This window comes from Dryobates pubescens, chromosome 5 (assembly GCF_014839835.1).
Source record: "Dryobates pubescens isolate bDryPub1 chromosome 5, bDryPub1.pri, whole genome shotgun sequence".
NCBI lineage: Eukaryota > Metazoa > Chordata > Aves > Piciformes > Picidae > Dryobates > Dryobates pubescens.
The window spans coordinates 4489831-4517573 of NC_071616.1; the positions used below are offsets into that span (position 1 = coordinate 4489831).

Consider the following 27743-nt stretch of genomic DNA (forward strand, 5'->3'; position numbering starts at 1 on the left):
GGGGCGGTGCTCCCCCGGCGGGGCCGTGCTTCCGGCCGGCGGCGGATGCCGAGGGGCGGCTGACAGGCGGGCGGGCCAGGTGGTGGCAGGAGTAGCGGCGGCAGGTACCGGTGGCGGGCTGGGTGTGGTGGTCGGGGAGGGTGAGCCAGGCCCTTCGCGCTTCAGCGGCTCAGCGGGGCCCGGGGCGGGCCGCGGGGCCCGGCGGTGCTGGGGCGTGACGGGGCGCAGTGGCGGGGCAGGGGCGCAGTGGCGGGGCTGAGGCTAAGCGGGAGGGCCAAGGCTGGGCCCAGGGCCCCGGCCCCCTTGCCTCCCGCGGAGAGGCGGCTGTTTCCGCGGGAAGCGGCGAGCTCTGCCCGGCTTGCGGGCGGCTGCGGGGCGCGGCGGGCAGAGACTGTCCGGTGAAGCACTACGAGGAGAACACAGACTGGGAGATCGCGGAGCTGCAGTCGCTGCTTCGGTGTTGGCGGTGTAGCTACTGCTGGAGCTGGGGTGCGGGGCCGGGCCGGATCGGCTTGTCCTGTTGCGTGTCCCTCTGATAGGCAGTTGGGATGTGCTGTGGGAATTCGGGGTTCTCTTGTAACAGTGTAAGCAAATCCTTGAGTCTCTTACCTGAATCTTGAAGTTGGCTCTGGATTGTCACAGGAGCTTGGTCTAAGGGAGTGAGAGGGAATCAGAGGTGGAGAGGAGGAGCAGGATGGGTGCAGCCCTGCAGGGCTGTGCGTGCCCTCGCTTCCCCACGCGTGTGCTGAGTGGATCCTGCTCAGCACTGATCGCAGGCTCTCTACTTGGTGCTACAGTTCTGAGAGAGGAAGCAGAGCTCAGCTCTTTTGTTCTCAGACCCTGCTGAGAACCACCAAGGGGAGACTGATTGCTATCTGGGATGGATTTCCACTGGGCACAGAGATAGCCTTCAGCAAAGTGTTTGAGATGACTGGAGAAGGCTGCTCATTTTAAAAGCTGTTACAATAACGAAGGACCAAAGAGTTTCCCTGAGCAATAGCATGTCTGCTCTGAGTTAGCTGGTGATGGTGAGCCAATCAATTTGGCTTTTGACCCTTCAATTCCTTCAGAGTGATACCAAGGTAGTGATGCTTTCGGTGGTATCATCGGCCTTGAGGTGAGGGAATGCTTGAGCTAGCTGTTCTCAGTGTGACTTGGTCCTGGAGCTCATTCACACAAGCGTTTTGAAGGTCTGCTGCTAAGGAACTGCTTTGGTGTTTTGCATTTGCTTGATACTAAGACTACAGCAAGGGCCAGGGAGTTGGTTGATGTGTACTGAAAAAGAGACATCTTTGCAAATTAAATGACACTGGGAGGAGGTGCAGGTGGCAGCAGAGCCAGAAAAATCATGCAGCCACCCTAGAGCCAGGATTTCTTTGGGTCTGAGCATTACTCATTAATTGGGCAGGGGAGAGAAGGCTGCTTGGCTTTTGCAGCTCGACATCGTGTGTGAGTCGGGGGCACGGTAATACATGCATGGGCGTATTTTGATCTGTAGAGTCACTTCTGAATGAGCAGTACATCTGGGAGAAAAACAGGAAAAGGAAACTGCCAGATGGGTGCAGCTTAGAAATAAGTGATGGAGACTGGAGCTGCGTTAAAAAACCCATCTGCACGAACAGCAGCTCCCCAGACGCGGTAGCCATTAAGTGAACTGTCTGCTTTGGGTAATTTCTGGTGGGACCTTCTGTAAGGAATCTTCAGCTCAGAGTTTGTGTGAGAATTGTATAGGAAAGGGCTGAGGTTTCTTCCCTTCATCGGAATCTGCTGCTCTCCGGCACATCTCTGTTACCAGCAGGGTCAGCTTTTGTTAGATGGCAAGCATTCAGGTCAACCAGAGTAGGCAAAGAAAATATACTCAGAAAGGTGTAAACAGTTGGCTCTTTGGAGGCTGGCCCTGAGTAAATGCTGCTGCTGTCAGGTGTGATTCTTTAGCTTTTAAATGTTTGACTGAGCTTTTTGCTTTCTAAGTCCAGGCACGTCACTTTCTTACCTGAGGAGTGGCTGTGCACGGGGTGTATCACCTGCATCTTGTCAGGAAATTTACCTTAAATGAGTGGGGTTCTTAAACTGTGTTAAGTCTGGTGAAATGCTGGCTTTTGACAGCTCTTTCACCCTTGCACTGATGCAGATGGGCTTTTGGTTCAATGACAGGCCCTGCTTACAGGGCATTGTTGTGCAGGGAGAATCTCATGCAGTTGCACTGTCATGTATAATGTATACCCTTAGACGAAGATCTCCAGGGAGTTTCTTACATCCTAACTCAAGATCTTTTCTTCCCAATGTCTGCTAGTTTCCAGGCATTTAGAGGATTCTATTTCTCTGAACAGTTCTAGAGTTACCTGATGTGAGATCCCATGCTTTTGTCTTTTGCACTGCTGGGAAAGCCAGCATGGATTTAGGAAGGGCAGGTCCTGCCTGACCAACCTGATCTCCTTCTATGATCAGGTGACTGCCTGGTGGATGTGGGGCAGGCTGTGGATGAAGTCTGCCTGGACTTCAGCAGGGTGTTTGACACTGTCCCCCACAGCAAACTGCTGGCCAAGCTGTCAGCCCGTGGCTTGGACAGCAACACTCTGTGCTGGGTTAGGAACTGGCTGGAGGGCCGAGCCCAGAGAGTGGTGGTGAATGGTGCCACAGCCAGCTGGCAGCCAGGCACCAGTGGTGTCCCCCAGGGATCAGTGCTGGGCCCCATCCTGTTCAATATCTATACTGATTATCTGGATGAGGGGATTGAGTCCACCATTAGTAAGTTTGCAGATGACACCAAGCTGGGAGCAGATGTTTATCTGTTAGAGGGTATAAAGGCTCTGCAGAGGGACCTCGACAGGCTGGACAGATGGGCAGAGTCCAACGGCATGAGATTGAACACATCCAAGTGCCAGGTTCTGCACATTGGCCACAGCAACCCCATGCAGTGCTACAGGCTGGGGTCAGAGTGGCTGGAGAGCAGCCAGGCAGAAAGGGACCTGGGGGTACAGGTTGACAGCCAGCTGAACATGAGCCAGCAGTGTGCCCAGGTGTCCAAGAAGGCCAATGGCATCCTGGCCTGCATCAGAAATAGTGTGGCCAGCAGGAGCAGGGAGGTCATTGTGCCCCTGGATTCAGCACTGGTTAGGCCACACCTTAAGTCCTGTGTCCAGTTCTGGGCCCCTCAGTTTCAGAAGGACATCGAGACACTTGACCCTGTCCAGAGAAGGGCAACAAGGCTGGGGAGAGGCCTTGAGCACAGCCCTGTGAGGAGAGGCTGAGGGAGCTGGGATTGTTTAGTCTGGAGAAGAGGAGGCTCAGGAGTGACCTTCTTGCTGTCTGCAACTACCTGAAGGGAGGTTGTAGCCAGAAGGGGGTTGGTCTCTTCTCCCAGGCAACCAGCACCAGAACAAGAGGACACAGTCTCAAGCTGTGCCAGGGGAGGTTTAGACTGGAGGTGAGGAGAAAGTTCTTCCTGGAAAGAGTAATTGGCCATTGGAATGTGCTGCTCCCTGGAGGTGTTCAGAAAGGGATTGGACGTGGCACTTGGTGCCATGGTTTAGTTAGTCAGGAGGTGTTGGGTGACAGGTTGGACTTGATGATCTCTGATGTCTTTTCCAACCTTGTTGATTCTGTGATAGGGCTGGGGAGAATTCTAAAACCAAAAAACCTTCTGGGGCTTTGGGAGCTGCAGTCTGCTTCTCAAGAGGGATCTGACATCTAAGACTGCTGATCCTTCTTCCATTCACATTTCTGCCATGGAGCCCTAACCTAGAGCCGAGGAATGGAGCTGCCTGGCTGGCTGTGCAAAGCGTCTGGAGGTATCTGGGGAGTCTGGTCTGCCTTTCCAAGGGGTGAGGCAGGTTTGGCAAGGGCTCTATCCATTAGGCCCTTTTTCCAGTGTGGAACTGTAAAGATCCTACTAACAGCTTCCTTCTTCCACACGGGGCTAGGCTAGGATTAAATTTGCACTTAGGGAACGCCTCCAGTGCTGTCTGCTCTGCCTTCCACCGAGTGCTGCATATTGATTGTGAAGCCAGGTTGTGATCCGTGCAGGGACAAGTGAGGACACCATGCCTGCTATGTCAGGAGCCTTGCATTTGGTCCCTAAGCGCTTCAGGACCTTGCTCTGGGGACACTGTTGCTACTGGGCGTCCCCAAGAATCTCACATGCAAGGCAGCTCGGTGAATGACAGCAGCTGGACATAGGTCCTCTGTCCCCACCAGGGCTGGGAAGTCCCTGGGAGCTGGGAATGGTGAGGGGCTGCCCTGGGGGGTTGTGCATTCTTCCTCAGCCTGGGGTGCTGAGCTGCTGTGGGAGATGATTTAAGCTCACTGATTCGCAAGAGTTGATGCCTGGTGTTACCATAGAAATTGGATCAGCTGCCAGGGGTGGGAAGTCCTTGTCCCTTGGCTCTGCTGCTGCTTGGTTCCAGCATGAGGTCATGGTGCAAGAGAGCCTGATTTCTTGCTCCTTGTCCCTTCAAGATCAGAAGAGGTCAGGCAGCTATCACAGTCCTCTCTGGAGGGCAGGGGATGATGTTGCTTGGGTCTGTGCTTGGCTGCAGTGGTCAGGCCCTGTGTGTCTGCCTTGCTCTCTTGGTGATCCACTGCCCAAATATGTCCTGCTCTTTCCTATTTCAGAAAATGTAGTTAGCAATAGCTCCCAGCCCTTTGGGAGCCCCAGGGAAATGAAATCTGCTTGTAAACTGGCAGGCAGCAGATAAGGGAGGACATGGAATGATCCAGTGGGATGGGAAAAACACTGACTGTCCTATTTCCTGTACTCTCCAAACGCAGCCCAAACTTGGTCGTGAGTGTTGCTCAGAGAATGGGCATGACACCTCCCAGTGCCCAGTCTCACAGGTTTTGTTCTCTGTCTTCAATGTCCAAGCATCTGTTTCATCATCTTGTCTGGATGCATGTACATAGTCAAGCTCTAGGGATGGAGTCTGCAAAACATCATTGCCCTCCTCCCTTCTGCTAAAGGATATAGCTTTACTGTGAGGGTAATCTTTCCATGCAAAGGCCTTGTGCCCCCTCAGAACATCTTCAAACCATTTGCTCTCCTCATGGTGCAGAGCAAGCACAAGCCTGTCTGACAAACAGCATTACAGAGAGTCTTGCTAATGCAAGATGTGATTTTGTTTTGCTACAGTTCTTCCTGGCTTGATGCCTGCTGGCCAGTGAATTACTGTCCGAGAGGTCTGTGTGAGCAATCCAGATCTATGTACTTGGCCTTTCCAGTGGCTTCTTGCCTCCAGGACGCCAGAGGACAACATGTTTCCTAGGGATTGTCCCTAGGAATTATCACCCTGGGGAAGTCCTGTGTGCTGTGCTAGCTCAGTCCTGCATTTGAAATCTCTTCTGCTCCAGGAGAGAGTGAGGAGTACTTGCAAGCAGCAGCAAATGCTGCTGTCTGCTTCTTGGACCCTCTGAATTCCTCGGTCTCCTCAGTACTGTGGCACACTTGGCCAAAAATGCTCATTCTAGCAATATGGCTTTAATTTATAGAGAGGATTCACTGCTGCTTGCAGTCATGTAGGAGAAAGGATCTGATGGGTGATGCTGAAAGGAGATGAGGATTTTGTGTATTGTTCTCTGTGTCTTAGCCTATGAAATCTTGCCTTAAGAAGCTGTTCACTTCTGCAGGTCCCAGCACAGTGAAGCACCCACTTCAGTGCTGTTGAAAGCTCTGGCCCTCCCTATGGGGAGGGGTGGGGGTGATTCCTGGGAAAGCTTCCAGCACTGAACCAACTGTGGAAACAGCTGGGCTTTGTGCCAGCCCTTCAGAGGGAGGGGGAGCTGAGAGCTGGTACAGTGAGTGTATCAGGCAGGGGCTGGTGTAGCCTGTCATCTTTCTTAGTGTCTTTGCTGCTGCTCCTGTTTCGGGAGAGAAACTGCTCTGTACAGAGCTGTGGCCAAGCAGAGACTCATTTAGAGGGTTGGTGCAGGCTTCTGGTGGCCTTTTGATAGCAACTGGTGTGAAAGACTGACATATGTGAAAAGATCTGACATATGTCGGTGTTCCTGGCTTGGAGGAAGAGTTCCTGCCTGTGTTGACAGGGAGGGGAAGTATAATCTCTGGATAAGTAAAGATAAGGGAGGATTTGGGCAAAATCAGTGAGAGGAGAAAGAGCCTTTATAGGGAGGTAAACGTGATCTCTGTCTCACCTAGTAATCTCTGCAGTTCTCCTTCTAGGCACTACAGAATAAACTGCAGTATCTGGGGACCATGGCTACAGACCCACTCTCAGAGCTTCAGGACGACCTGAACTTGGATGATACCAACCAGTCCATCAGCCAGCTCAAACTGGCCTCCATAGATGACAAGAGCTGGCCAGCAGATGAAGCCCCTGCTTTTTCCAGATCGGGTAAGTATCCTACTTGTCTGGTGTTTGGGTTAAAGAAGGGGTTTGTCTTGCAGCATTGTGATCCTATCTAGGTACACAGGGAGCCCCAGCTCCATTTGAAAGCTTTGTAGACGCGTCAGTCTTGCACCACACCCAAGTGATTTAGCCCTGCCACTGAACTAAACTGCAGCTCAGAGCTGCCTCATGGCTTGAGGCTGGCTGCACTGTGGTGCTGACAGTACAGACATGCTGTAAGTCCTTGAGTGTCCTCTGTTATGGTCTGTTGCAAGGTAGTCTGCCCTTCCTGAGTGGAAGGGTCTTGGAACTGCCATGTGAGGCTGGAGATCTACATTGTTTCTCTGAAATCCTCTGCTGTGAGACTGCTGCCCAAAGAGATCAGGGAAATTAGCTCAAGGGCTTACAGGATGGCCATCCATCAAGGCACAATGTTAAGATCCTCCTGCTCTAAAAAGCCATAATGCTGCCCTTGATTTTAGTCTTTATAAATGTAAGAGGCACATGTATGAGCCTCACAGGACTGGCAGGTCTCATCTGAAGTCATTGCTGCTCTTTCCACTCAGAATTTAAAAGGTGGATTTCCAGGGTGGAGAGGTGCATACCTTAGTCCCTCCCATGGTGAAGAGCTGTTTTTTCTCCTCCCTCTGTCTCTGCTGTACCCCTCACCAAGGTGCTCCAGATTCCTCCTTCTCATTGCTTGTTCCTTGTGCTTTGTGCAGAGGACTGCAAAGGCTCCCCTGAGCTGGTCACTCACCTGCAGTGGGATGATCCCTACTATGATATCGCCAGGCATCACATCGTGGAAGTGGCAGGTAATGGTCTTTCTGGTTTCTCCTTTGATGTCTTTGCAGCTGGACTGAGGAAGGGTCTTTCTCCTGGGGTTGTGGGGGCACCTGCTGTATGCCAGGCCCAAGTGGCAACGACAGCTGACATCGTAAAGGGAAGGAGCACCAAGCTTCGTGAATGTTTGCACTACGTGTCACTGTCCATGGGCCTCAGGGAAGCTTGCATTCCTCCGTGGCTTCTGCTGTCTTGATTATGCAGGACTTGGTTACTTTTGCTGAATTTAGATCCCTTGACTATATCCTGAGCACAGAATGTAGTTTTTGCACAATAATGGTTGGAAAAGACCTCGGAGATCGTCAAGTCCAACCTGTCACCCAGCACCTCATGACTAAACCATGGCACCAAGTGCCACGTCCAATCCCCTCTTGAACACCTCCAGGGACAGTGACTCCACCACCTCCCTGGGCAGCACATTCCAATGGCCAATTACTCTTTCTGGGAAGAACTTTCTCCTCACCTCCAGCCTAAACCTCCCCCGGCGCAGTTTGAGACTGTGTCCTCTTGTTCTGGTGCTGGTTGCCTGGGAGAAGAGACCACCCCTCACCTGGCTACAACCTCCCTTCAGGTAGTTGTAGACAGCAATGAGGTCTCCCCTGAGCCTTCTCTTGTCCACACTTCCTCCTTGAGTATTTGTAGCCATCTCCTACTCCTCCCATTGCCATGTCTCTATGCTTTGGTCCTTGTACCACGTGAACTTGCAGCAAAGCTGAGGGACAAGAGTCTTAACTCAAGGTTGTTCTGCAGCAGTGTTTGACCACAGAGAAAAGATTCTCAGGCACTTACCTTGGTAAGAGTTGTCTGGACATTCTTCTCTGGGCTGTCTTCTAGAATGAGCTTTCCTTCCCTCATGTTACATCTTTTGGGGAGCAACATTACAATGGCAAACTCAAACCTTTGTTGTCTTTTGTCTCCCGTGTGCCTCTGGCTGCCCACCTTGACAGGTTAGGTGTTTAGTGTTTGGACCATTATGTCTTGTAGGTTTGCCACAAATGCTTTCATGTGCAAATGTGTTGCTAACCTTCTTTCCCACGGGGCTGAAGTTTCAGGACTGGAGTTTGCAGAGGTCTGCATCATAGTTTCCCTGCTGCTGAAAGTGGGAAGGAACAGATGTGGCAACTCCACCTTTTCAGTGATAGTAGCTAGGATGTTTGGAATGAGAATGGCAAGGGCAGCTGCTGTTTCTGGACTCTGGGAGCTGGTGAGTTAAATTACACTGTTGTTCACTTCAGACCAAGTGCTTAGCAGAGACTTTAGATCAGAGACATTGATAAGACTGGAATGTCTTCCCAAACCAAGGGTCTGCTTTGTGTGCTGCCTCCCGAGGGAAGCAGAAGTCTTTCTACAGGAATCCTGTTGTGAGGTAACACTGTGTTGTTCTCTCCCAAGCTCTCTGGATGGAGTGTCACTCCAGTGGAGGTGTGTCTCAGTGGCTGGTGGAATGCAGCCTTTGACACTTTGTCTGGGATAGCAAATGAAGAATTGCCCAACTTCCTGAAAGGATTTCAGGGGTTGTGATGGCTGACTGGGAGGTGTGCCTGCTTTCTGAAAGAGAGCTCTTCAATTTGTGTTTCTGGTGAGCCCTCTGTCCCTGTTGGGTCTCTCTACAGTGCAGAAGCAACTCAGAGAAGCTTCTGTTGTTGGCTGCTCCTGGGGAATTTTTGCCAGTTTGTCTGAGCCTGTGATGGTCCCACACACAGAACATGGTGCAAAGCCTTTCTTGGCATTGGAAGAGCTAACAGCACAGCTCCAGATTTGCTGCCTCATAGTGCCTGTCTTGCTGGTGTCTCATCTGGAAGCTGGATTTTTTGGAAGTTGATCCAGAGGGCCTGAGATGTGATCTGGGCTCTTGAGGATGAAGCTGTTCAGTTTTCTTGGTCAATAATTAATAATGTGAAGTATTTGGAGGATCAAACAGGGTAATGTGCTTTGGGCTGTTGTAGGAGGCAAATAATCTAGGAGGATCTGGGAAAATCCTATTAGAAGTAGCCTGGAGAATCAAAATCTCCCTGGAGGATTAATATGAAACTATTTGGGTCTTGCTCTGCTTAAAAGCTGTGCTTGTCAGCACCTTCAGCTGCGATGGATGTTTACCGTGCTGAGCCTGAAACAAAATAGCTTCACCCCAGTTCTCTTGTAAATAATTGCAAGTGGCAGCAGATCAAGGGAAGTTTTATCCATTCTGCTGATTCTTTCTCTTCAGTGTCCTTCACTGCTCTGCACTTCAGAGCAGAAGGCACATGGCTGACTCTGTTCCTGCCTTCCCTGAAATCGTTCTGGGACGACGCTGCTATTTTGAGACAAAAGCAGGCGGCTGGTTCCCATCCTCAGGCTGAGCTCCATGACCTCAGGGTTACCCTGTGTGGTCAGAAAAGTAATTTCTTCTTTTGGGATGAGTACACAATGTTAATAACTTATTAAAAGCCCAGTTTTGATGACAAAACGTTAGCACACTTGTTTCCGAGCTGCCCTTAAACTCTGATGCAGTTCAGTGCATGCTGGTTTTGAATGTCCTGGCTCTCTGGCCTGAAGAGGGCAGATAATGTTGATAAAGCATCCTGCAGAATTTGCTAGAAAAAGGATGGTTTGGGGGTTGTTTTCCCCTTAAAAATAGTGCAAGGGTTTCCTGGAGGCTCTCCTCTGTTCCCTGTTCTTTCTCTTCTGGGACCTGAGACGTTGCTGAATGAAGCTGCCCGTGGGGAAGGCGCGGACACGTAACTGCTGTCCTGTGCAGTGGTGTGTCACAGGAAGATGGCAGCTAAAGGCATCCAGGCTACAGTTCAGGGGAGTGCTGTGGCATTGCTGTGAATCAGAATGGTTTCTTTCTGGGTGACTTTCTTTTGGTTCTGGGATTCAGTGCTTTTCTGAGTGGAAGAGATGATGCTCTGCCTGTGCTTTCAGGCTTACCTTCAGGTGTGTATTTATGGGGCCTTTTACATGGGCTCTGGAGAGGTCTCTGCACGCTTGGTCTCTTCTTGACCATGACTTCCTCTGTTTGTGAGCACTTAGCAGAGAAATTAATCTTTTCATGTGGCTGGAAGTTGGAGCAGAGGAGGCTCAATTTCCCTGCACAAACCACTTCTGCAAAGCGTGGGTTTTCCCCTTGCTCACACCACATCGTGTTGGGAGGAGATGCGAGCTTCTGGTGGAAGGCTGCTGAGGAACTATCCCAAATTTGTGTTACCTTTAGGAGGGTCTGTATCTGTATCCTGCTAATTCATATATGGCAGATGTGCAGCTTTCATCTCCTTTGGGGTTGAGGCAGGCTTGGGGTAATGTAATCTTGGCCTTGAATTTCAGCAGAGGCTGAATTGCAAGAAGACGACAGATGATCAGTAACAGTCTGAAGGAGGTCTCTGGAGATGGCAGTGCCTGATGGAAACCTGGGGCTGTGTAGGAAGAGCAAGGCTCTTGACAGCTCCATGGCAATATGTTTCTTCTTCATTCTTCTTCTCAGTCCAAAGTACTGGTCTTGCCTTTGTGGTCAGTATGCTGTCCCGCAGCTGAGAGGTGCATCAGCAGTCCCATTTTCCACAGTGATTGGCTTTCTTCATTGTGGGTTGAGAAAGCTGAGGGTTAACATGTGATTGATACATGAATTCTACACCACTTTGGAGGCTAGAAGCTGGTGTAGCAGTTGTCAGGAGACTGGCCTGCTGACCTCATCCATGCAGCCCCTGCCCAGTCACTTCAAAGCTTTGCTGGAGCTCAGAGCCAGTTTCTGCTATGTCATGTGGGAAATCTGCTGCTTCACATCTTGAATTGGCAGTCTGCAGGGCTGCCCTCACAGAGGAAGCACAATGCCAGTGTTCATTAGACCTGTGTCTGAAGTGGGAAGGAAGATGGAGAGCTGGGGTTGTGCCTTCCTGTGTGTTACTAGCTTGAAACTGCAGTTTCAAGAGCAAATCTTTTTTCTGTGGTGAATCTGGTACCAACCCTACCTGAAAAGCATTGTGGCTGGCTGTGGGCTGCAGGTGCCAAAGTTGTAACTAGTAGTGATGGTTTCCTGTTGGTGATTGATGTGGGGAGGTCAAGTCACTCTTGGAGCACTGGTAGCTGTAGTTTCACTGAGCAGACAGAGGTAGAAGCTGCAGGCAACACCTGTGCTGAAAGCACGTCGCAGTGTATCTGTGGTGGCTAATGGGCACAGCAAAGGCCTCTGGTAACAAAGCTCCTTTGCCTTTCCAGTATGATAGGTTATTATTGGCTCCTCTACTGCAGGGTCCCTCATTTCTGCTGCTTTTGGATGTGGTTTCTGGCTTTGGCACTTTTTTTTCTTTTTTTTTAATGAGTATTTGTGTGATGTGGAGGGATGAGTGGTGAGCTGCTTCTGTCAGACCTGGCCCGTTCGGGGCAAGGCCGCTTTGTGCACCATGCTGTGACATGTGAGGCCAAGGGAAGGGAGGCTGTCTCAGGGATTCTCAGTTTCTAATGGTGACCAAGAGAATGGAGGGTTTAGAATAGCATAGCATAGAATAGCATAGAATTAACCAGGTTGGAAAAGACCTTCAAGATCATCAGGTCCAAACTATCACCCAACATCATCTAATCAACTAAACCATGGCACCAAACACCCCATCCACTCACTTCCTAAACACCTCCAGGGATGGTGACCCTACCACCTCCCTGGGCAGCACATTCCAATGGCCAATCACTCTCTCTGTGAAGAATTTCTTCCTCACCTCCAGCCTAAACCTCCCCTGGTACAGCTTGAGACTGTGTCCTCTTGTTCTGGTGCTGCTTGCCTGGGAGAAGAGACCAACCCCCACCTGGCTACCACCTCCCTTCAGATAGTTGTAGACAGCAGAAAGGTCTCCCCTGAGCCTCCTCTTCTCCAGGCTAAACAACCCCAGCTCCCTCAGCCTCTCCTCACAGGGCTGTGCTCAAGGCCTCTCCCCAGCCTCGTTGCCCTTCCCTGGACACATTCAAGTGTCTCAATGTCCTTCTGAAATTGAGGGCCTCAGAACTGGACACAGGACTCAAGGTGTGGCCTAACCAATGCAATGTCCAGGGGCACAATGACTTCCCTGCTCCTGCTGGTCACACTATTTCTGATGCAGGCCAGGATGCCATTGGCCTTCTTGGCCACCTGGGCACACTGCTGGCTCATGTTCAGCTGGCTGTCAACCAGCACCTCCAGGTCCCTTTCTGCCTGGCTGCTCTCCAGCCACTCTGACCCCAGCCTGTAGCTCTTCATGGGGTTGTTGTGGCCAAAGTGCAGCACCTGGCACTTGGACTTGTTGAATGCCATCCTGTTGGACTCTGCCCATCTGTCCAGCCTGTCAAGGTCCCTCTGCAGAGCCCTTCTGCCCTCTAACTGACCAACATCTGCTCCCAGCTTGGTGTCATCTGCAAATTTGCTGGTGACTGTCTCAATCCCCCTATGATGTGGTGACATTCTCTCTACACTTCTGAAGTTGTTCAGAGGACCTTGGCATTCAGAACTAGTTGTGTCTAATCCTTTACAAATTGGCAGTGTGGCAGCTGCCATTTTGGTGGCAGGAGAAGTGTAACAGTAGGAGCCAGAAATTTGACAAGGATTGTATAGGGTTAGCTGCAAATTCAGGAGAGAGGTTTGGGAATCATGGGTTGCTGTTACTGACCCTGTTAGAGGGGAGCATGGGGGAGAGATGGACTGGAAGTAGCTTGACCTCAGTGACAGCAACTAAATGCTTCCTAGTGGCAATCTGGATTTGACAGGGTGCCAACTCTGAGCCTTTGTACTCAATATTGCTTTCTGGGAAAGGGTGCAAAACTTGGCTTGCTATAACTCTGTTTCTGTTCCTCCAGACCAGGGTGCACTTGATGGGGCTCAACCAGGTAGGTAGAACTTTTGTGGCATTAACATTTGGTCCTGTAGATCATGGCATTCCTTTAGCATGACTGTGGCCTGTAGCTGGACTGTCTCAGGGGAGCCCAAACTTTGCTCAGCCTTAGGCTGCACTGGCGACTTGTCAAGAGTCCAAAGGCTGCACAAAATCATTATCTGAGGGCTGCACCTCTGCCTCAGGCCCAGCAGCATCCTCTGAACCAGACTGGGTGAGTGGGCTTTACTTTGGGCACCTTGGGGCTCTTGGTTCTCAGTGTAAATCCTGTTCCTCTGTGGTGGTGGTGGCCTGCTTGGACCGGTTCAGTCTGAACTCAGATTCACCTCATTGTCATCTGTGCTTTGGAAGTTCATCCTAGGATTACTTTCTCTTCCTTCCTATGATCTGGATGTGCTGCTGTGCTCACATGCTAAGCAGCTGGCACTTAAACTGGATTCTCCAAATGAAAGCAGCTGTTACCTCTTTCTTCTCCATCTGGCTGCAGAGACTTTGTGTTACAGCGACTTGTTCCTCCTTCTAGCCTGGAGCTGTGCTAGCCTGCTCTCTGCTTGCTGAGCATTTGTTAATGCTCTCTGGCCTAAGCCTTAAGAATTTGGCTACCAGTGTTTTCACACATCTCAGTGTAAATGAAAACTTCTTTTGGTGTGAAATTCTTTCTGCTGTTTCTGAGCAGCAGGCCTTCACACAGTGCATGGAAATGCTGATCCTCTTTAGGGGGGCTGGTCTCCCCTATTTGTTGTGCCCTCAGGCATCCTCCTGGTTGCCATTGTTTAATCTGACTCTCTAGTGTGTTCTCTGTTGGTTAGAACTGTAGTCACTTGGTAAAGCTTTATGATTCTGGCAGTGTCTGGATATGGGGAATATCTAGATGGAAGATGTCATCTATAGAATAGAATAGAATAGAATTAACCAGGTTGGAAAAGACCTTTGAGATCACTGAGTCCAACCTGCCACCCAACACCATCTAATCAACTAAACCATGGCACCAAGTGCCTCATCCAGTCTCTTCCTAAACACCTCCAGTGATGGTGACTCCACCACCTCCCTGGGCAGCACATTCCAATGGCCAATCACTCTTTCTGTGAGGAACTTCTTCCTAACATCCAGCCTAAACCTCCCCTGGCACAGCTTGAGACTGTGTCCTCTTGTTCTGGTGCTGGTTGCCTGGGAGAAGAGACCAACCCCCACCTGGCTACAACCTCCCTTCAGGTAGTTGTAGACAGCAATAAGGTCTCTCCTGAGCCTCCTCTTCTCCAAGCTAAGCAACCCCAGCTCCCTCAGCCTCTCCTCATAGGGCTTGTGTTCCAAGCCCCTCCCCAGCTTATCACCAACCCCTCCCCAGCTTATCACCAGCCTGTCACCCAACACTATCTAATCAACTCATCCAGTCTCTTCCTAAACACCTCCAGTGATGGTGACTCCACCACCTCCCTGGGCAGCACATTCCAATGGCCAATCACTCTTTCTATGAAGAACTTCTTCCTAACATCCAGCCTAAATCTCCCTTCCCCAGCTTTGTTGCCCTTCTCTGGACACATTCCAGCAACTCAATATCTTTCCTAAATTGAGGGGCCCTGAACTGGATACAGGACATAGCCAGTGCTGAGTCCAAGGGCAGAATGACTTCCCTGCTCTTGCTGTCCACACTATTCCTGATGCAGGCCAGGATGCCCTTGGCCTTCTTGGCCACCTGGGCACACTGCTGGCTCATGTGTTAAAATACTCATGTATGCTCCTTACCCTTCTTGTCCTGAGGGCCTAAATCTTGGGAATTCAACAGGCAGCTACTAGACTTAAACACTGCCCATCTATGTCATAAGCTTGGCAGGAACTTGCAATTACATTAGAGAAGTATTTTGCTGACAGTGGCCCTGATAAACATCCTAAGCTTTGTGAAACTTGTGTGGTAGTGTTCCAAGATTATGTAGTGGTGTCTTCTCCTTGACCCTGAACTCTGTTCCCTTTGCTGCTTTACCAGTAACACTAGCTTGTGGTGGCAAGTTTCATCCATTTGCATGCTCTCAGTGGCAGAGTTCTAGGATATTCCCATTTGAATCCTTCATCAAAGTGGGCCCTCAGCTGAGGGTAACTGGCCAAGATGGGAGTCAGCAGGGTCCCTGGACTACAGTTGTGCTGCCAATGAGTTGTATGACAGCCTCCAATCATGGCCTAAAGGCTAATGAATGTATTTCAGGAGAGACACCTAGCAGGATTTGCAAGGCAAGTGTATGTTTGCCATATTGGTTGCACAGAGTCATTTGATGGAGAGTCCTGTCTCAGGACAGTGTTGCTACCTGGATGTGAATTTGTTCTCTGATATGTTGTTATTGTTGCACAGTTCCATCTGAAACATTAGCCTTGCTGTTTGAATTTCTGCCCTGTTGAAAGCGTGGTCCTGCACCAATGCCTTGGCACCACAGCAGTGACCTTCCTTTGCCTTTGTCCCAGATGTGCACTGGAAATCCTGCTTGTTGAGTGAGGTGTAATACTGAGTTTGGACCTTAAAAACACCATGTTCAGGAGAACTGGCCTGTCCATCAGTGTTACAGGTTAATATCTCTTTGGATGAGCAGCAGTCTTAGCTGGAGAGGCTTTGCATCTTGGCTGCTCCCTCGCTCCTTGGTGTTAAATAAATTAATAAATGGCATCCTGTAGGGAGGTAGTTTAATTCCAGTGCAGCCTGAAAGCATTTTTCATGTGTGGACTTCCTCACAAAGGTGTGCATACTGTTGGGGTGCTCTGTGAGTGCTGAGGGTCTGTAATTGCTTCTTTGGTTTGTTAACTGTTGAGCATTCCCCTTCGGGGAGAGGTGAGAGGCAGCCCCTGAAGCTAAATGATTACTTCATAGTCTATTGTTGTGTTCAGTGGAAGCTTCAGCTGTTCGCAGTTGCAAACAAGGGATGAAAACCTAGATAACAGAAGATATTAATCTTGCAAAGAGAAAAGCTAAATGGTACAAGAGATGGAGCAGCTGGGAGAGGTTACACAAAATTGTTGGAGGCAGCACGGCCACCTGCAGGCAGATTCCTCCTGACAGCCAGGAATGCATGGAAAGGGCTTGAGGTTCTTGTTTATCAGTGGGAACAAGTGATTGTTCAGCTTTGATGCTGAATGTTGAATGTGGTCATGTCTGAAGGAGCCAGACTGACCTGGCAGAGGTCAGGTGGAAACAAGGTTGGTGGGTGGTGGTTGTTTTGAAAGTGTCTGTGTCGGCAGGTTGAGCTTAAGGTGATGAAACAACCCAGCACTCAGTACTGGGCGTGCTGGTTCCTGTGCAGCCTCATTCATTGATTTGGGAGGCAAAATGGGCCTCTCCTTTCACAGTGTCACAGTATAACTAAGGTTGGAAGAGACCCCAAGGATCATCAAGTCCAACCTGTCTCGACAGACCTCACAACTAGACCATGGCACCAAGTGCCATGTCCAGTCTCCCCTTGAACACCTCCAGGGACGGCGACTCCACCACCTCCCTGGGCAGCACATTCCAATGACGAACGACTCGCTCAGTGAAGAACTTTCTCCTCACCTCCAGCCTAAACTTCCCCTGGCACAGCTTGAGACTGCGTCCCCTTGTTCTGGTGCTGGTTGCCTGGGAGAAGAGACCAACCCCTTCCTGGCTACAACCACCTTTCAGGTAGTTGTAGAGGGCAATGAGGTCACCCCTGACCTCATCTCAGTCATCTAGGGGACTACAGATTTCCTTTTGGTGTACTTGTCCCTGGAAGTTCCCCAGGGGCAAAGGGCAGTCTCCCCTTTGGCAGAATCATGGCTTCTCCCTTTTTTCTTTACCAGCAATCTCAGACCTTCTTACCAGGACTGTGTAAATAATGAGGTTCTGGACTTTGCATGGACCCTGCCATAAGCTTTCAAATCATTCCAGGGGAGGGTGTTTGCACTGTGTGGTTCCTGGCATGTGACTTGTCAGGTCTGGGAATCAGTGCCAGGGGACATCAGCTGAAGGTGTGGCCACCCACTGCATGGTGTTGTACTGCAGTTCTTCACAACCAAGGCCTACTTTGATCAAGTTTGCTGGCCCTCAGACCATCCACTCTGGTGTGTAATGCAGCCTCTCAGTTAGCTGAAGGTAGCACCTATTCTGACTTCAGCACAGAGATGTGATCTGAAAAGATCTGTAGTCCTTTCTGACCATTCTCTTTCATCACTACAGAACTCAACAGATTCTCTGATGCTACCATCTCTTCTTGCTGCTCTGGGTGCACAGGACCCTTTGTCATCCAGATGGAGACATACAAGTGGCTGTAGACCTGTGGGAAGAGTCACAACATGCCACATTCTCTGCCCAGGACTTTGTAGCCTGCACCTCTGCTTTATGGACAGCTTACATGCATTAGGCTCAGCTCTAAAGCTCACAGCAAGCTACTGAGAAACTCTGGGCTAGGCAGAGAGTGGGCTACCATGGGATATGCATTGTGGTGTTGGTCTTGTGGCCTGGCTGTGACTGTGTCTGGTTGTTCAGATGAGCCTTGCATCACTCTCTCCTGGTGCTGCATCGCGGGTCGTGCGTCCTCCCCAGTCGCCCCCTAGCTCTGCATGTCAATGTCCCTGCCGCGGCCTCCGCCAGCCCCTCCCGGTCTGCACCAGCGCTGCCTCCGTGGCCACGGCTTCTGTGGAGGGTCTGCCTTCCTGTGCATCAGCAAACTCTGTTTCTTGTCTTGTCTGATGAGTCATTTGAAGAGGGAGCTTGCGAGGGAAGAGTGAAACGCGCAAGTGAGGAGAGAGTCTGTTGTCGGTGTGCAGGCTGGGGGAGGAGAGGGGGAGTGGCACCTCGGGACTGTGCCATTTGCAGCCCCAAGTGCTCATCTCCTACTAACGGGCAGTCTTCCAAGGACCCTTAGGTTTGCTGTTCTGGGGTTCAGAGTGAGGTCTCAGTTGCTGCACAGCAGCTGTAACCAAGAGGTGTTCAAGGGCCAGAGCCCATGCAAAGGTGAGAAGATGCCTGCATGCTCTCAGGATTGTAAGTCAGTGTAGAGAGAAGGAGGTATTTCAATCCTTTCATCTCTACTGGTGCTAGAAAGCAAGTCATCCTTATGGGGATGGATTGGGTGGTGTGCCTGCTAGGGCAGCAGAATTTCCCCCAAACTCCATGTCCAGAAGATTTGTGACCTGGTTCTTGCTTTCTCAGTCTCTCCACTCCCCTAGCATGTCTGCTAAACTTGTCCGTGTCCATCCGCTCGGGCTTTGTCCATGGCTCTGAGAGCTCTGCTGGCACAAGTCCACTGATGTGTGAAGACTTGCTTTGGGGAAAGCTTGGCTTGTTGCCTCAACTGGTGGCTGGGAGTGTCCTCCCCAGGATGAGGCTGCTTTATCAGTTACTTGGGTCCGTTGCGGTGAGAAGCATTTTCTGCTGGGTTTTTACACAGAGTGCTTTGTTGTTCTGCACTTTGCAGCCCCTTCCAGCTCAGGCTGGAAAAATCTGTGGATGGAAAAGCTAGGAAACAGTGAACAGCTTGTTCTGCAATCCTCCTGGAGAATCCAGCGGCCCTGCTTGGTCCATCTGTGGAAGAGGCTTATGATGATGCTTGCTTCCTGTATCTGGGATGTGGCTGGGTCTGCCCTGTTTCTGGAAATTTCTTGGTTTCCAGGGTAGAGCATGAAATGGCTTTGTTCTGCATGCAGGATTAAGCGCCAAGTGAAGCAAGAATCAAACCAGATCACAAGCAGTTAGTCTGGGACTGTGTGCAGGATGGAAGGAGTGGTTATTGTGCCTCTGAGGGGCAGTTTTCCCTCTCCCTCCCTGGGAACAGGGGCATCAAGAGCAGTGCCCAGGGGCAGCATTGCAGGATTAATGCTTTGAGCACTCTGCTTTGTGTTTGAGGCCTCCACCCCTACGTGCCTCATGGCATCCCGGCTTCCAATCCCTCCTCTTCATTCAAGGCTGGAGCATGGGCTCTGCTCTCCGTTCATGTGGTTGACTTGCCAGGCCCTTGGTGTTGAGGCTTTTGCTTCCATACCAGGCCTGTGGTAATTCTACTGAAACTGAGGTTCGGCTTGGCTGGTGGCTTTGGCAATCCGGAGTTCTGCCTTGTTGTGGCGGTTTCCCCTTCTCTGTTGACCCCTTGCTGCCAAGACCACGGTGTAGTCTTTCAAGTCCATGTAATCTCTGGCATTTCATCTGCAGGTGATGACAAATATGGAAGGAAAGTGATCTTGTTCAGTGCCTGCCGGATGCCCCCTAGCCATCAGCTGGATCACGTCAAACTGCTGGGGTAAGTGGTGTCTTAGGAGGCTGCAGTTAACTTCCAGAGACTGATAGAATGCCAGGGCACTGTGTTCCCAGGACTAAGTCACAGTATCACAGTGTCACAGTATTGCCAAGGTTGGGAGTGACCTCGAGGATCATCGAGTCCAACCTGACACCACAAACCTCATGACTAGACCATGGCACCAAGAGCCACGTCTCCTCTTGAACTCCTCCAGGGATGGTGACTCCACCACCTCCCTGGGCAGCACATTCCAATGACAAATGACTCACTCGGTGAAGAACTTTCTCCTCACCTCTAGCCTAAACTTCCCCTGGCACAGCTTGAGACTGTGTCCTCTTGTTCTGGTGCTTGTTGCCTGGGAGAAGAGACCAACCCCTTCCTGGCTACAACCACCTTTCAGGTAGTTGTAGAGGGCAATGAGGTCCCCCCTGAGCCTCCTCTTCTCCAGGCTAAACAATCCCAGCTCTATCTGCAGTAGCTTCTTTATCTGGACATGTCCTCCAGAGTGGCTACCTCCATTGCCGGGGAAGCAAATCCTCTGTTACGGCACACAAAGAGGTGTCCCGAAGGGTGAAGGAGCCTCTCTGTGTCAGAGGATGAAATCAGCGGGTGTCTCTCCTCAGGTACCTGAAATTCACACTGGACCAGTATGTGGAGAGTGATTACACACTGGTGTACCTGCACCACGGCCTCACCAGTGAGAACAAACCATCCCTGAGCTGGCTGCGGGACGCCTACAGGGAGTTCGATCGCAAGTGAGTAAGGCCGCAGCGAGCAAGGATGTAACACGCTGCTCTGCAGGCTAACACAGAGGAGCTTCCCCAGACCCTGTGCAGCTCGGTGGTCATAATTTGCTATCCCTTTTTTGTGCTCCTTTTGGAGGTGGGTTGTTGTTTCATGGAGGCTGAGCCATGGGGCAAACAGCTCCTTCTGTAGCTACATCCTCCAGGCGAGCGGCAAAACCGGGATCCAGCGCAAGGGTGTCAGCCCCGTTGTGCAATTGTTGCTTCCTGGTGAGGCTATTCACCGCTTCTGGGTCAATCTTGGAATACACTGAAGTGTGCCCTTAGGCTGATGAGTGGCCTGACACAGCTATGAAGTATGGGAGAGGAAGGCCATGGGTACTGGGGAGTGATGAGGCTCAATGCAAAAGGAATGGAGCACCCAGAGTGCCTTATGGAAAGGTCGATTCCTCTGCTTAAAGTGCAGCTCATCTTTACTTACCTTCTCTTGGCAGGTACAAGAAGAACATCAAAGCCTTATATATTGTGCACCCAACTATGTTCATCAAGACCCTGCTGATTCTTTTCAAGCCTCTGATCAGGTAGGAAGCACTGTCTGAGGCTCACCCACAACCTCACACTGCAGGGTTACTCTTGGTAGGGTACAAGCTGAGGCCAGGTTGCCTAACCTACCCTGGGAGTCTCTCACCTTATGCTGTCTCCTCCTGTTTCTGAGCCCAGAAATACTCTTGACATAAGAAACACTGCTTTAGAGCTGCAAACACTGCAGGTTGCTGTGCTGCTCTCTTTCTCTCCAGCCAAGCAGAAGTAAAGGTTGCAGGCTCTGCTAAAAGTGCAAAAGGAAGCGAGAGCATCAGTCTAAAGTACATTTAATTCATTGTGTTGATGCTGAAATCCTAACTCTGAAATAACTGAACCCAAAGCTTTCTCCAGCCTGCTGTTGGACTTAGGAAGGAGAAATCCACTGTTTTAGGGAGCCTGCTGCTTCTGGAGCTCCTAATGTGACTTGGAAAATCTTGTCCTCTCTTGGTGAAATACACAGAGCTGCAGAGCTGCGTGGGCTCAGCCATACCTGCTGCTTTGGCCCATTGATGTCTCCTGCAGATCTCTGCTCTCCTTACCTGTTAGAAGTCTGTTCTGATGCTGCATTTCCTGATTTCTCACATTCCTGCTCTCCTTTTGTGTTTCAGCTTTAAGTTTGGACGGAAGATCTTTTATGTGAACTTCCTTAGTGAGCTGGAGGAGTATGTGAAGCTCGAACAGCTGGGGATCCCAAGTCAAGTGCTGAAGTGAGACTGGTGCCTGTGTCCCATTTGCTTAGGGCTCTGTGAGAGGGGGCTTTTCTGCAGGAATAGCAAGGGGAGAAAGAGATTATTCTACTCCAGCAGTGGTTTTGTAGGGAGTGGTGACAAGTTGCCTTAAAGACTATTATTTCTTTCGATGCTCCTTCCTGTCCTTGGCCTCAGTGCTCAGTTCTGTCCTTTAGTTAAAAGTCCTCCTCCAATGGAGCATACATCCTGCCTCTTCCACTCACCCCTCAGGGGCTTTCTGCAAGCTGCTGACCTTAGGCACCAAGACCTCGAGGTCAGTGTTACCTGCTCTGTCTGGGCATCTGCTTTGCTCACTCTGCACAATTCAGCTTCTCTTTGGGTCTTCCCATTCTTGGTCTTAGCAGATTGGTTCCCTGTCCCTCACACACACATGTAATTGTCTCATCACAAGCAGTGCAGTAGCCCACACTGTCCTTTGTCCTCAGCCCTTCCAGCTCCTGATTCCAGATAGATATTCCTTTCTCTCTGCTTTTTTCTGGCAGATGTTTCAGATGTTTGTTCTTGTTGCCCCTGTACTTCAGAGTGGCCTGTCCTGTCTTTGCACAGATGGGGACTCGACTGTGCTGGGCTCAGAATTGATACCAGTGGGTGTGCAGTGGGTCATGTGCAGTGTTGGGTTGATGCTATTTCATGAGGTAGGTTTTTACTGGTCTGTGTTTTGCTCCAGGTATGATGAATATCTGAGATCCCTCCAGAAACCTTCACAAGTGCCCCAGAAGCCAACACCCCCACGCCCACCACTGCCAAACCAGCAGTTTGGAGTCTCGCTCCAGCAGTGAGTGTCTCTGGATTGTGTTGCTTTTGCCCTGGCTTGATTGATATGAGGTCACTGCATTTATAACTGCACAGCAGCAAATGTGGCTGTAAAACATCTTGCACCTCACACTGCCTGCAAAGCTTTAATCATTCTTCCAAGGAGCTCTGCACTCATGTCCAGTTCCTGACTCAGTTTGGATCCACCCTCTTGATCCCCTGCTTACCTAAATGAGGAGGAGATTGTTTCTGCAGCTGCAGGTCACAAAGAGACCAGCAAAATAAGGGCCATGGAGACAGCTTTGTGCCACTAGAAATTGCCTTTAAGCAAAGCAAGTCTGTAGGAGGTTGATGGAGGTGTCTTTAGGGTTGTGCTTTAGGGTTCTGATTGAGCACTCCTGCAGACCTGTGTCTTACTTTTTACCCATATCATAAACTGTATGTCAAAAGCATTTCTATTCACCCTTGTAACAATTCCCACCCCCCCCTGCTGCATGGTGACAGAGGCAAACACAGACACTGCTAAGGGCCAGGTGTTGAAGGTATTTTTAACTGAGTGTTTTTGGTTTTTGGGGGAGGGGTGGTGGGTTTTTCCTCAAGGAATGAGGAGGAACCTCAACCCTGGCAGCCATTGGGTTGATATATCCTCTGTTACTGGAGTGGGGTGGATAACTTACCCCATATATTCTTCTCTTGTATATCAGCTTTGTACCCTTGCACCTATGGGAAAGAAAAAGGAAGCTTAACCCTTTTCACCCCATTCATAACTAGCAGCCTGGCCTTCTGTGACCCCTTTGCCCTGCTATCTACAAGCTATAATCTTTGCAGAAGACAGAAGGATTCCTGTGATGTAATAATGAGGTCATGTTTGCTCCAGTGATTGATGTAGCATGATGGGTGAAGAGGAGAGAAGGCTGGAGTAATGGCTGAGACAGGCCCTGGGAGAGCAAGATCCTATGTGGCAGAGCTTCTGTGGGCAACTTCAAGACTCGGGGGCTGCCTGCAGGGCAGGGAGGCTCAGTCATTTGTAACCTTTTGTCCTTTCTCACAGCCTCAGGGAGAGGAGCCCTGATCAGTCTCCTGTGCCCCTGGTGATCAGAGACACCATCGCTCACTTGCAGCAGCACGGTAAGCGTTCAGCGACGAGGGATGCAGCCCCTCTTAATTCCATGTCAGTAGCCTCTCTTCCACCTAAGTTCTCATCCAGTCTGTGGTAAGATAAAGAAGAGCAGTCTGGAATAAGGTGTAAAGGCCTGAACTAGGTGAGTTAGCTTTCAAGAGGGCTTGTGCAGGCCTTAGGAGACCTCATTTCTCCAGTGGTCCATACTCTCACTTGTCTAAGAGTAGCAAAAGTGCTCCTTGTATCCTTTGCCTGGTATTGGAAGCAGGAAGCAGTGCCATATTCTGAGAAAGAGACTTGTTGATCTCTGTCTGAATGCCCTCCAGCTTGGATTTATGATTGTGAAGACCATTTGAGAGGCTGTCACATGGCTGATCTTTGTTCTCCATCTGCTCCACCTTCACAGCTCTTACCACGGAGGGGATTTTCAGGAGATCAGCCAATACACAGGTTGTCAGGGAGGTGCAGCAGAAATACAACACAGGTAAGTGCTCAGACCCATCAGAGCCCCTCTCATTCCCCAGAGGTTGCTGTCCATCTGGAACTGTGTTGGAACTAATCCACCATGGCTCTTCTCTTTCACTGCTGGGCCTCTAGGTGTGGCCCTGTCAGCCTGAGCTGCAAGGGAGAAGCATCTGATACCTCTGCTGTGTGTAAAGCACATTCCTTCCCACTCACCTGCTCCTCACTGCCCTTTTCCTTCCTGAAAACATGCCCAGGATGGCATATCCATTTTAGTCAGGTTATACTGGAAGGGCTGAAGATGACCAGGAAGAAGTTGGTCATCCCTTTCATTTGATGACTTCCAAAGATGTAGTGCTGGACTCAGCAGTGCTTTGCATGAGCTTTTGGGACACATTTTACCACTCTGCTAGAAGATGTGCTGCTTCAGTAGTCTATCACCCAACACCTCATGACTAAACCATGGCACCAAGTGCCACGTCCAATCCCCTCTTGAACACCTCCAGGCATGGGGACTCCACCACCTCCCTGGGCAGCACATTCCAATGATGAATGACTCTCTTGGTGAAGAACTTTCTCCTCACCTCCAGCCTAAACATCCCCTGGTACAGCTTGAGACTGTGTCCTCTTGTTCTGGTGCTGGTAGCTCCCTCGGCCTCTCCTCACAGGGCTGTGCTCAAGGCCTCTCCCCAGCCTCATTGCCCTTCTCTGGACACCTTCAAGTGTCTCGATGTCCTTCTTAAACTGAGGGGCCCAGAACTGGACACAGGACTCAAGGTGTGGCCTAACCAGTGCTGAGTCCAGGAGCAGAATGACCTCCCTGCTCCTGCTGGCCACACCATTTCTGCATTGTGCCCACCAGTCTTTGTCTGGAGGGAGGACTTGCTTTGGCTAGTGAGCACTGAGTCTCTGCTCTACTGTCTCAGGTGTGCCTGTAGATTTCCAGCAGTATGAAGATGTCCACCTCCCTGCTGTGATTCTCAAGACCTTCCTGAGAGAGCTACCTGAGCCTCTTCTCACTTTTGACCTCTACAGCCATGTTGTCAGCTTCCAGGGTGAGTTCTCACAAGTTTGCTACTCCCTGAACGTTGCACTGGCCAAGGGCAAAGCTGTCTTGGGAGTGGGGACCAGTCCTGCATGGGACAGCCTGTGACTGCAAACAGGTCTTTCATCAGGGTGGGTGCTGGGAGTTCCTCATGGAGCTGCTTGTGCTGTCTCTTGACTTTCAGACGTGGAGGAGGTGAATCGCGTGGACGTTGTCCGCAAAGCACTCCAGGCTCTGCCGGAAGAAAACTACCAAGTGCTCCATTTACTGACAGCCTTTCTGGTGCAGGTGAGCTGCTCCCAAGGTGGGCAGTCATACTCAGTTCAGTTGCCAGGGCCTTGCATCAGCTTTTTAGCTGCCTGCTCTCTCTTTTCCTTTGAGAGCAAATTAGTCTCAAGCTAGGAAATATCCTTTAACTTCTGTTCTTGTCCTGTGAAGAATGATCATGACCAGCCAGCTAAGCAGTTGCTTCTCATAACACTGAGAGGTGCAGGCAAGCATTAAGCCTGTGTGGTCTGTGCCAGGGGAGCTGAAGGCAGCCCAGGCTGGAAATACCTGGCTGCAGAATATCTGAGTAGAAGATTAGACTAGAAGAGGGGTCTCAGATCCACCCTACAGAGCTTTCTGCTTCCAGGGAAGCCACTGCTAGTCTCTTCTAGCAAGAGGGAAGATCATCTTGTGTTGAGTGGTGATCTGGACTCTAGAGAGATTGTCTGACAGTGGGCTTATTGTTAGGATATGGCCTGATGGTTTAAGTGTAGTGGCAAATGTGTTTCTGGCATTGGACTTTCAGCTTCTATTCTGCCATCTGCCCTTGGGGAGTCTCTCACCTCTGCCTTTGGGGAGGGTAGAGGGCAGCAGCTGCTTTGTTCTGTGGGATTCACAGTGGTCTCTTTTTCCTTCCCACATAGGTATCTGCTCACAGTGACAGAAACAAGATGACAAACACCAACCTGGCAGTTGTGTTTGGCCCAAATCTGCTGTGGGCCAAAGATGTGGCCATCACCCTAAAAGCCATCAACCCCATCAATACCTTTACCAAGTTCCTGCTGGACCACCAGAAGGAGCTATTTGAGGGTGTGGAAGCCTGAATCCAGGCCAGCCCACACCAGCACACTGTGCCCACCTTCCCACTTTCTTTCCCACCTCGTCTTGGAGCTGTGACCAAGCTGTCTCCAGTGCAAAGGGACCATTGATCCTCTGGGTGATGAGCAGAGTGAGGGCTGTGGAGATGGTGGAGAAAGCATGTAAATAAGCAAGCAGGGGACCTGCTGCTCCTGATGGGGATGGGAGCTGGCCTCCCAGCTGCTGAGTGGAGTCCTAACCCACCTGCCAGTCTGTACAGCTCCTCCAGGGCTCATCACCAGTCTACTGCCCTATCAGATGACCTGCCTTCCTTTCCTTCTTCCCTTACATGCAGTTTTCCTGTCCTCCTGGTCCCTTCCCCAGCAGAGAGATTTTTAATTTAAGCTCCCAGTAGCCCCAGGTCCCCCCTCGTGCCTCAGCTGGGCTGCCTGGGCTGGGGCAGGCTTGTTGGGTTTTGTGGCAGAGATGTTCTTGCTGTGAGTGCCATCTCAGCACTGAATATGCATCTTGCCTTTCCCCAGAGGCACCTGAAGCTGGGAAGGGAGCCAGGCAGCCCTTGTGCCTCAGGTAGCAGCGTGCCCTACACTTGCAAACACCACTCCAGACACCGTGGGTTTGGCAGGCAAGTGAAGGACAGGTTCCTGGCACGTGGGCTGGGTGAGCTGTCAGGCTCCAAAATAAGGAAGCTGCATTTAGCCCAAACCCCTCTGGAGCCACCCACTCCATAGAGTGTTCACTGTTTGCTGGGGTGTTGTGGGAGAGGTGCCTCTTACAGTTACCCAGCCCAGGTGTGTTTGTCCTTCTAGCAGCATTTTCAGCCCAGCTGGGAAGGTTCATGCCAGAGCTGGCTGTGTGTGGGGGACTGGCTAGGGCTCTTTGCCTGCTGGTGAGTCTGAAGGGCAAGGAGCACAAGTGCCCTGGTGGCACTGAGCTGCTGAACGCTGAGGGTCACTGCCTTTGCCTGCAGCAGCAGCACCAGGCCTCCTCTGCTCTGTCAGGCATGTGGATCTGTGCTGACTGGCACAGACTGCCTTGGCCAGCTGTCTTTCCCCAGCACAGGGTAATGGAGAGCATGGCCTTGAGGGAGAGCCTAGGGACTGAGGCTAACCCTGAGTGCAGCAGCCCTGGATTACACATTTTTACCCAGCTGCTGAGCACTCATGTGCCAAAGCTGTGAAGGAACAGCTGCTCCATGCCAAGGGCCTTTGGTTCATGCCTTCCTTCCATCCTGCCGTGGAAGCCTAGTCAGATGCATCCTCTAATGCCCTGGGCATGACTGGAGATACCAAGATGTCTGCAAGGCACAGTAAGAGCAGGGTGGGCCCAGCACCTTCCCAGAGCAGCTGCTGTATTGTTAGGGCATCACTGCTGGGTTTGAGCTGCAGCATTCCTGTTGCCTAGCTAAGAGATCCTTCACTGTAGCCTGGGCCTGGCAGGGTGTTGGCAGGGAGCTTCTAGCCTTACTTCGCTGTTGTGTTCTATCTCTGTATCCTGTGCCCTGTGTGCCTGGGCCAGGCCTCCCCTGCCATACCTGGCCACAGGGACAAATCTTTTGGACCAAGCAGAACTACTTTTTAAAAAGCTACTGGATGCTAAGTAGAATTTGCTGTTTCTTGGCATTTTAGCCTGCCTTTAAACATTGACCAGAGGTCGGTGCCTGAGTTGTAATCAAAAGAGGTGGCATCTGCTGCAGGAGCTCCAGAAATCCCTCTGCTGAGCTGTGGAGTGGGGGTGGGTGTGAACATAGGCAGCTCTGTGGGGCAGCACAGGTCCAGCCAGCTGGCTTGGAGGAGGCACACCAACGTGTGAGTGGGAAGGGTGAGCAAGAAATTGAGCATTACTAAGACTGGAGCACAAGATGTTCCAGGAGAGGGCTGGGTCTGATCCCTTGTAGATACTGGGGAACTTGCCCTATGGAGGCTTCAAGGTTGCTTTGTCTCCCTCTTCCAAAAGCTGGAGTCTTCCCT

General features: G+C 50.9%; 1 protein-coding gene across 2 annotated transcripts; it reads left to right on the top strand.

The window, feature by feature from the left end:
- On the top strand, positions 1–26881 carry ARHGAP1 (Rho GTPase activating protein 1). Of its 2 annotated transcripts, XM_054161464.1 has the most exons (14): positions 1–104; positions 6161–6344; positions 7061–7153; positions 12975–13004; positions 19152–19239; positions 19860–19991; positions 20474–20560; positions 21170–21268; positions 21978–22085; positions 23115–23191; positions 23590–23667; positions 24572–24700; positions 24875–24978; positions 25602–26881. In XM_054161464.1, the coding sequence occupies exons 2-14, from the start codon at positions 6206–6208 to the stop codon at positions 25779–25781; spliced, it is 1344 nt and encodes a 447-aa protein (XP_054017439.1). In that variant the 5' UTR covers positions 1–104; positions 6161–6205; the 3' UTR covers positions 25782–26881. The 2 variants fall into 2 exon arrangements, with proteins under 2 accessions (XP_054017439.1, XP_054017440.1); XM_054161465.1 differs by lacking the exon at positions 12975–13004.
- Positions 26882–27743: the final 862 nt, after the last annotated feature.

Excerpts from the sequence above, each read along its gene's own strand:
- ARHGAP1 (XM_054161464.1), top strand. The coding sequence starts at position 6,206 with ATGGCTACAGACCCACTCTCAGAGCTTCAGGACGACCTGAACTTGGAT. Across the intron at positions 19,992-20,473 it reads TACAGGGAGTTCGATCGCAA|GTACAAGAAGAACATCAAAG; the intron begins GTGAGTAAGGCC and ends TTCTCTTGGCAG. Across the intron at positions 22,086-23,114 it reads TTTGGAGTCTCGCTCCAGCA|CCTCAGGGAGAGGAGCCCTG; the intron begins GTGAGTGTCTCT and ends CCTTTCTCACAG.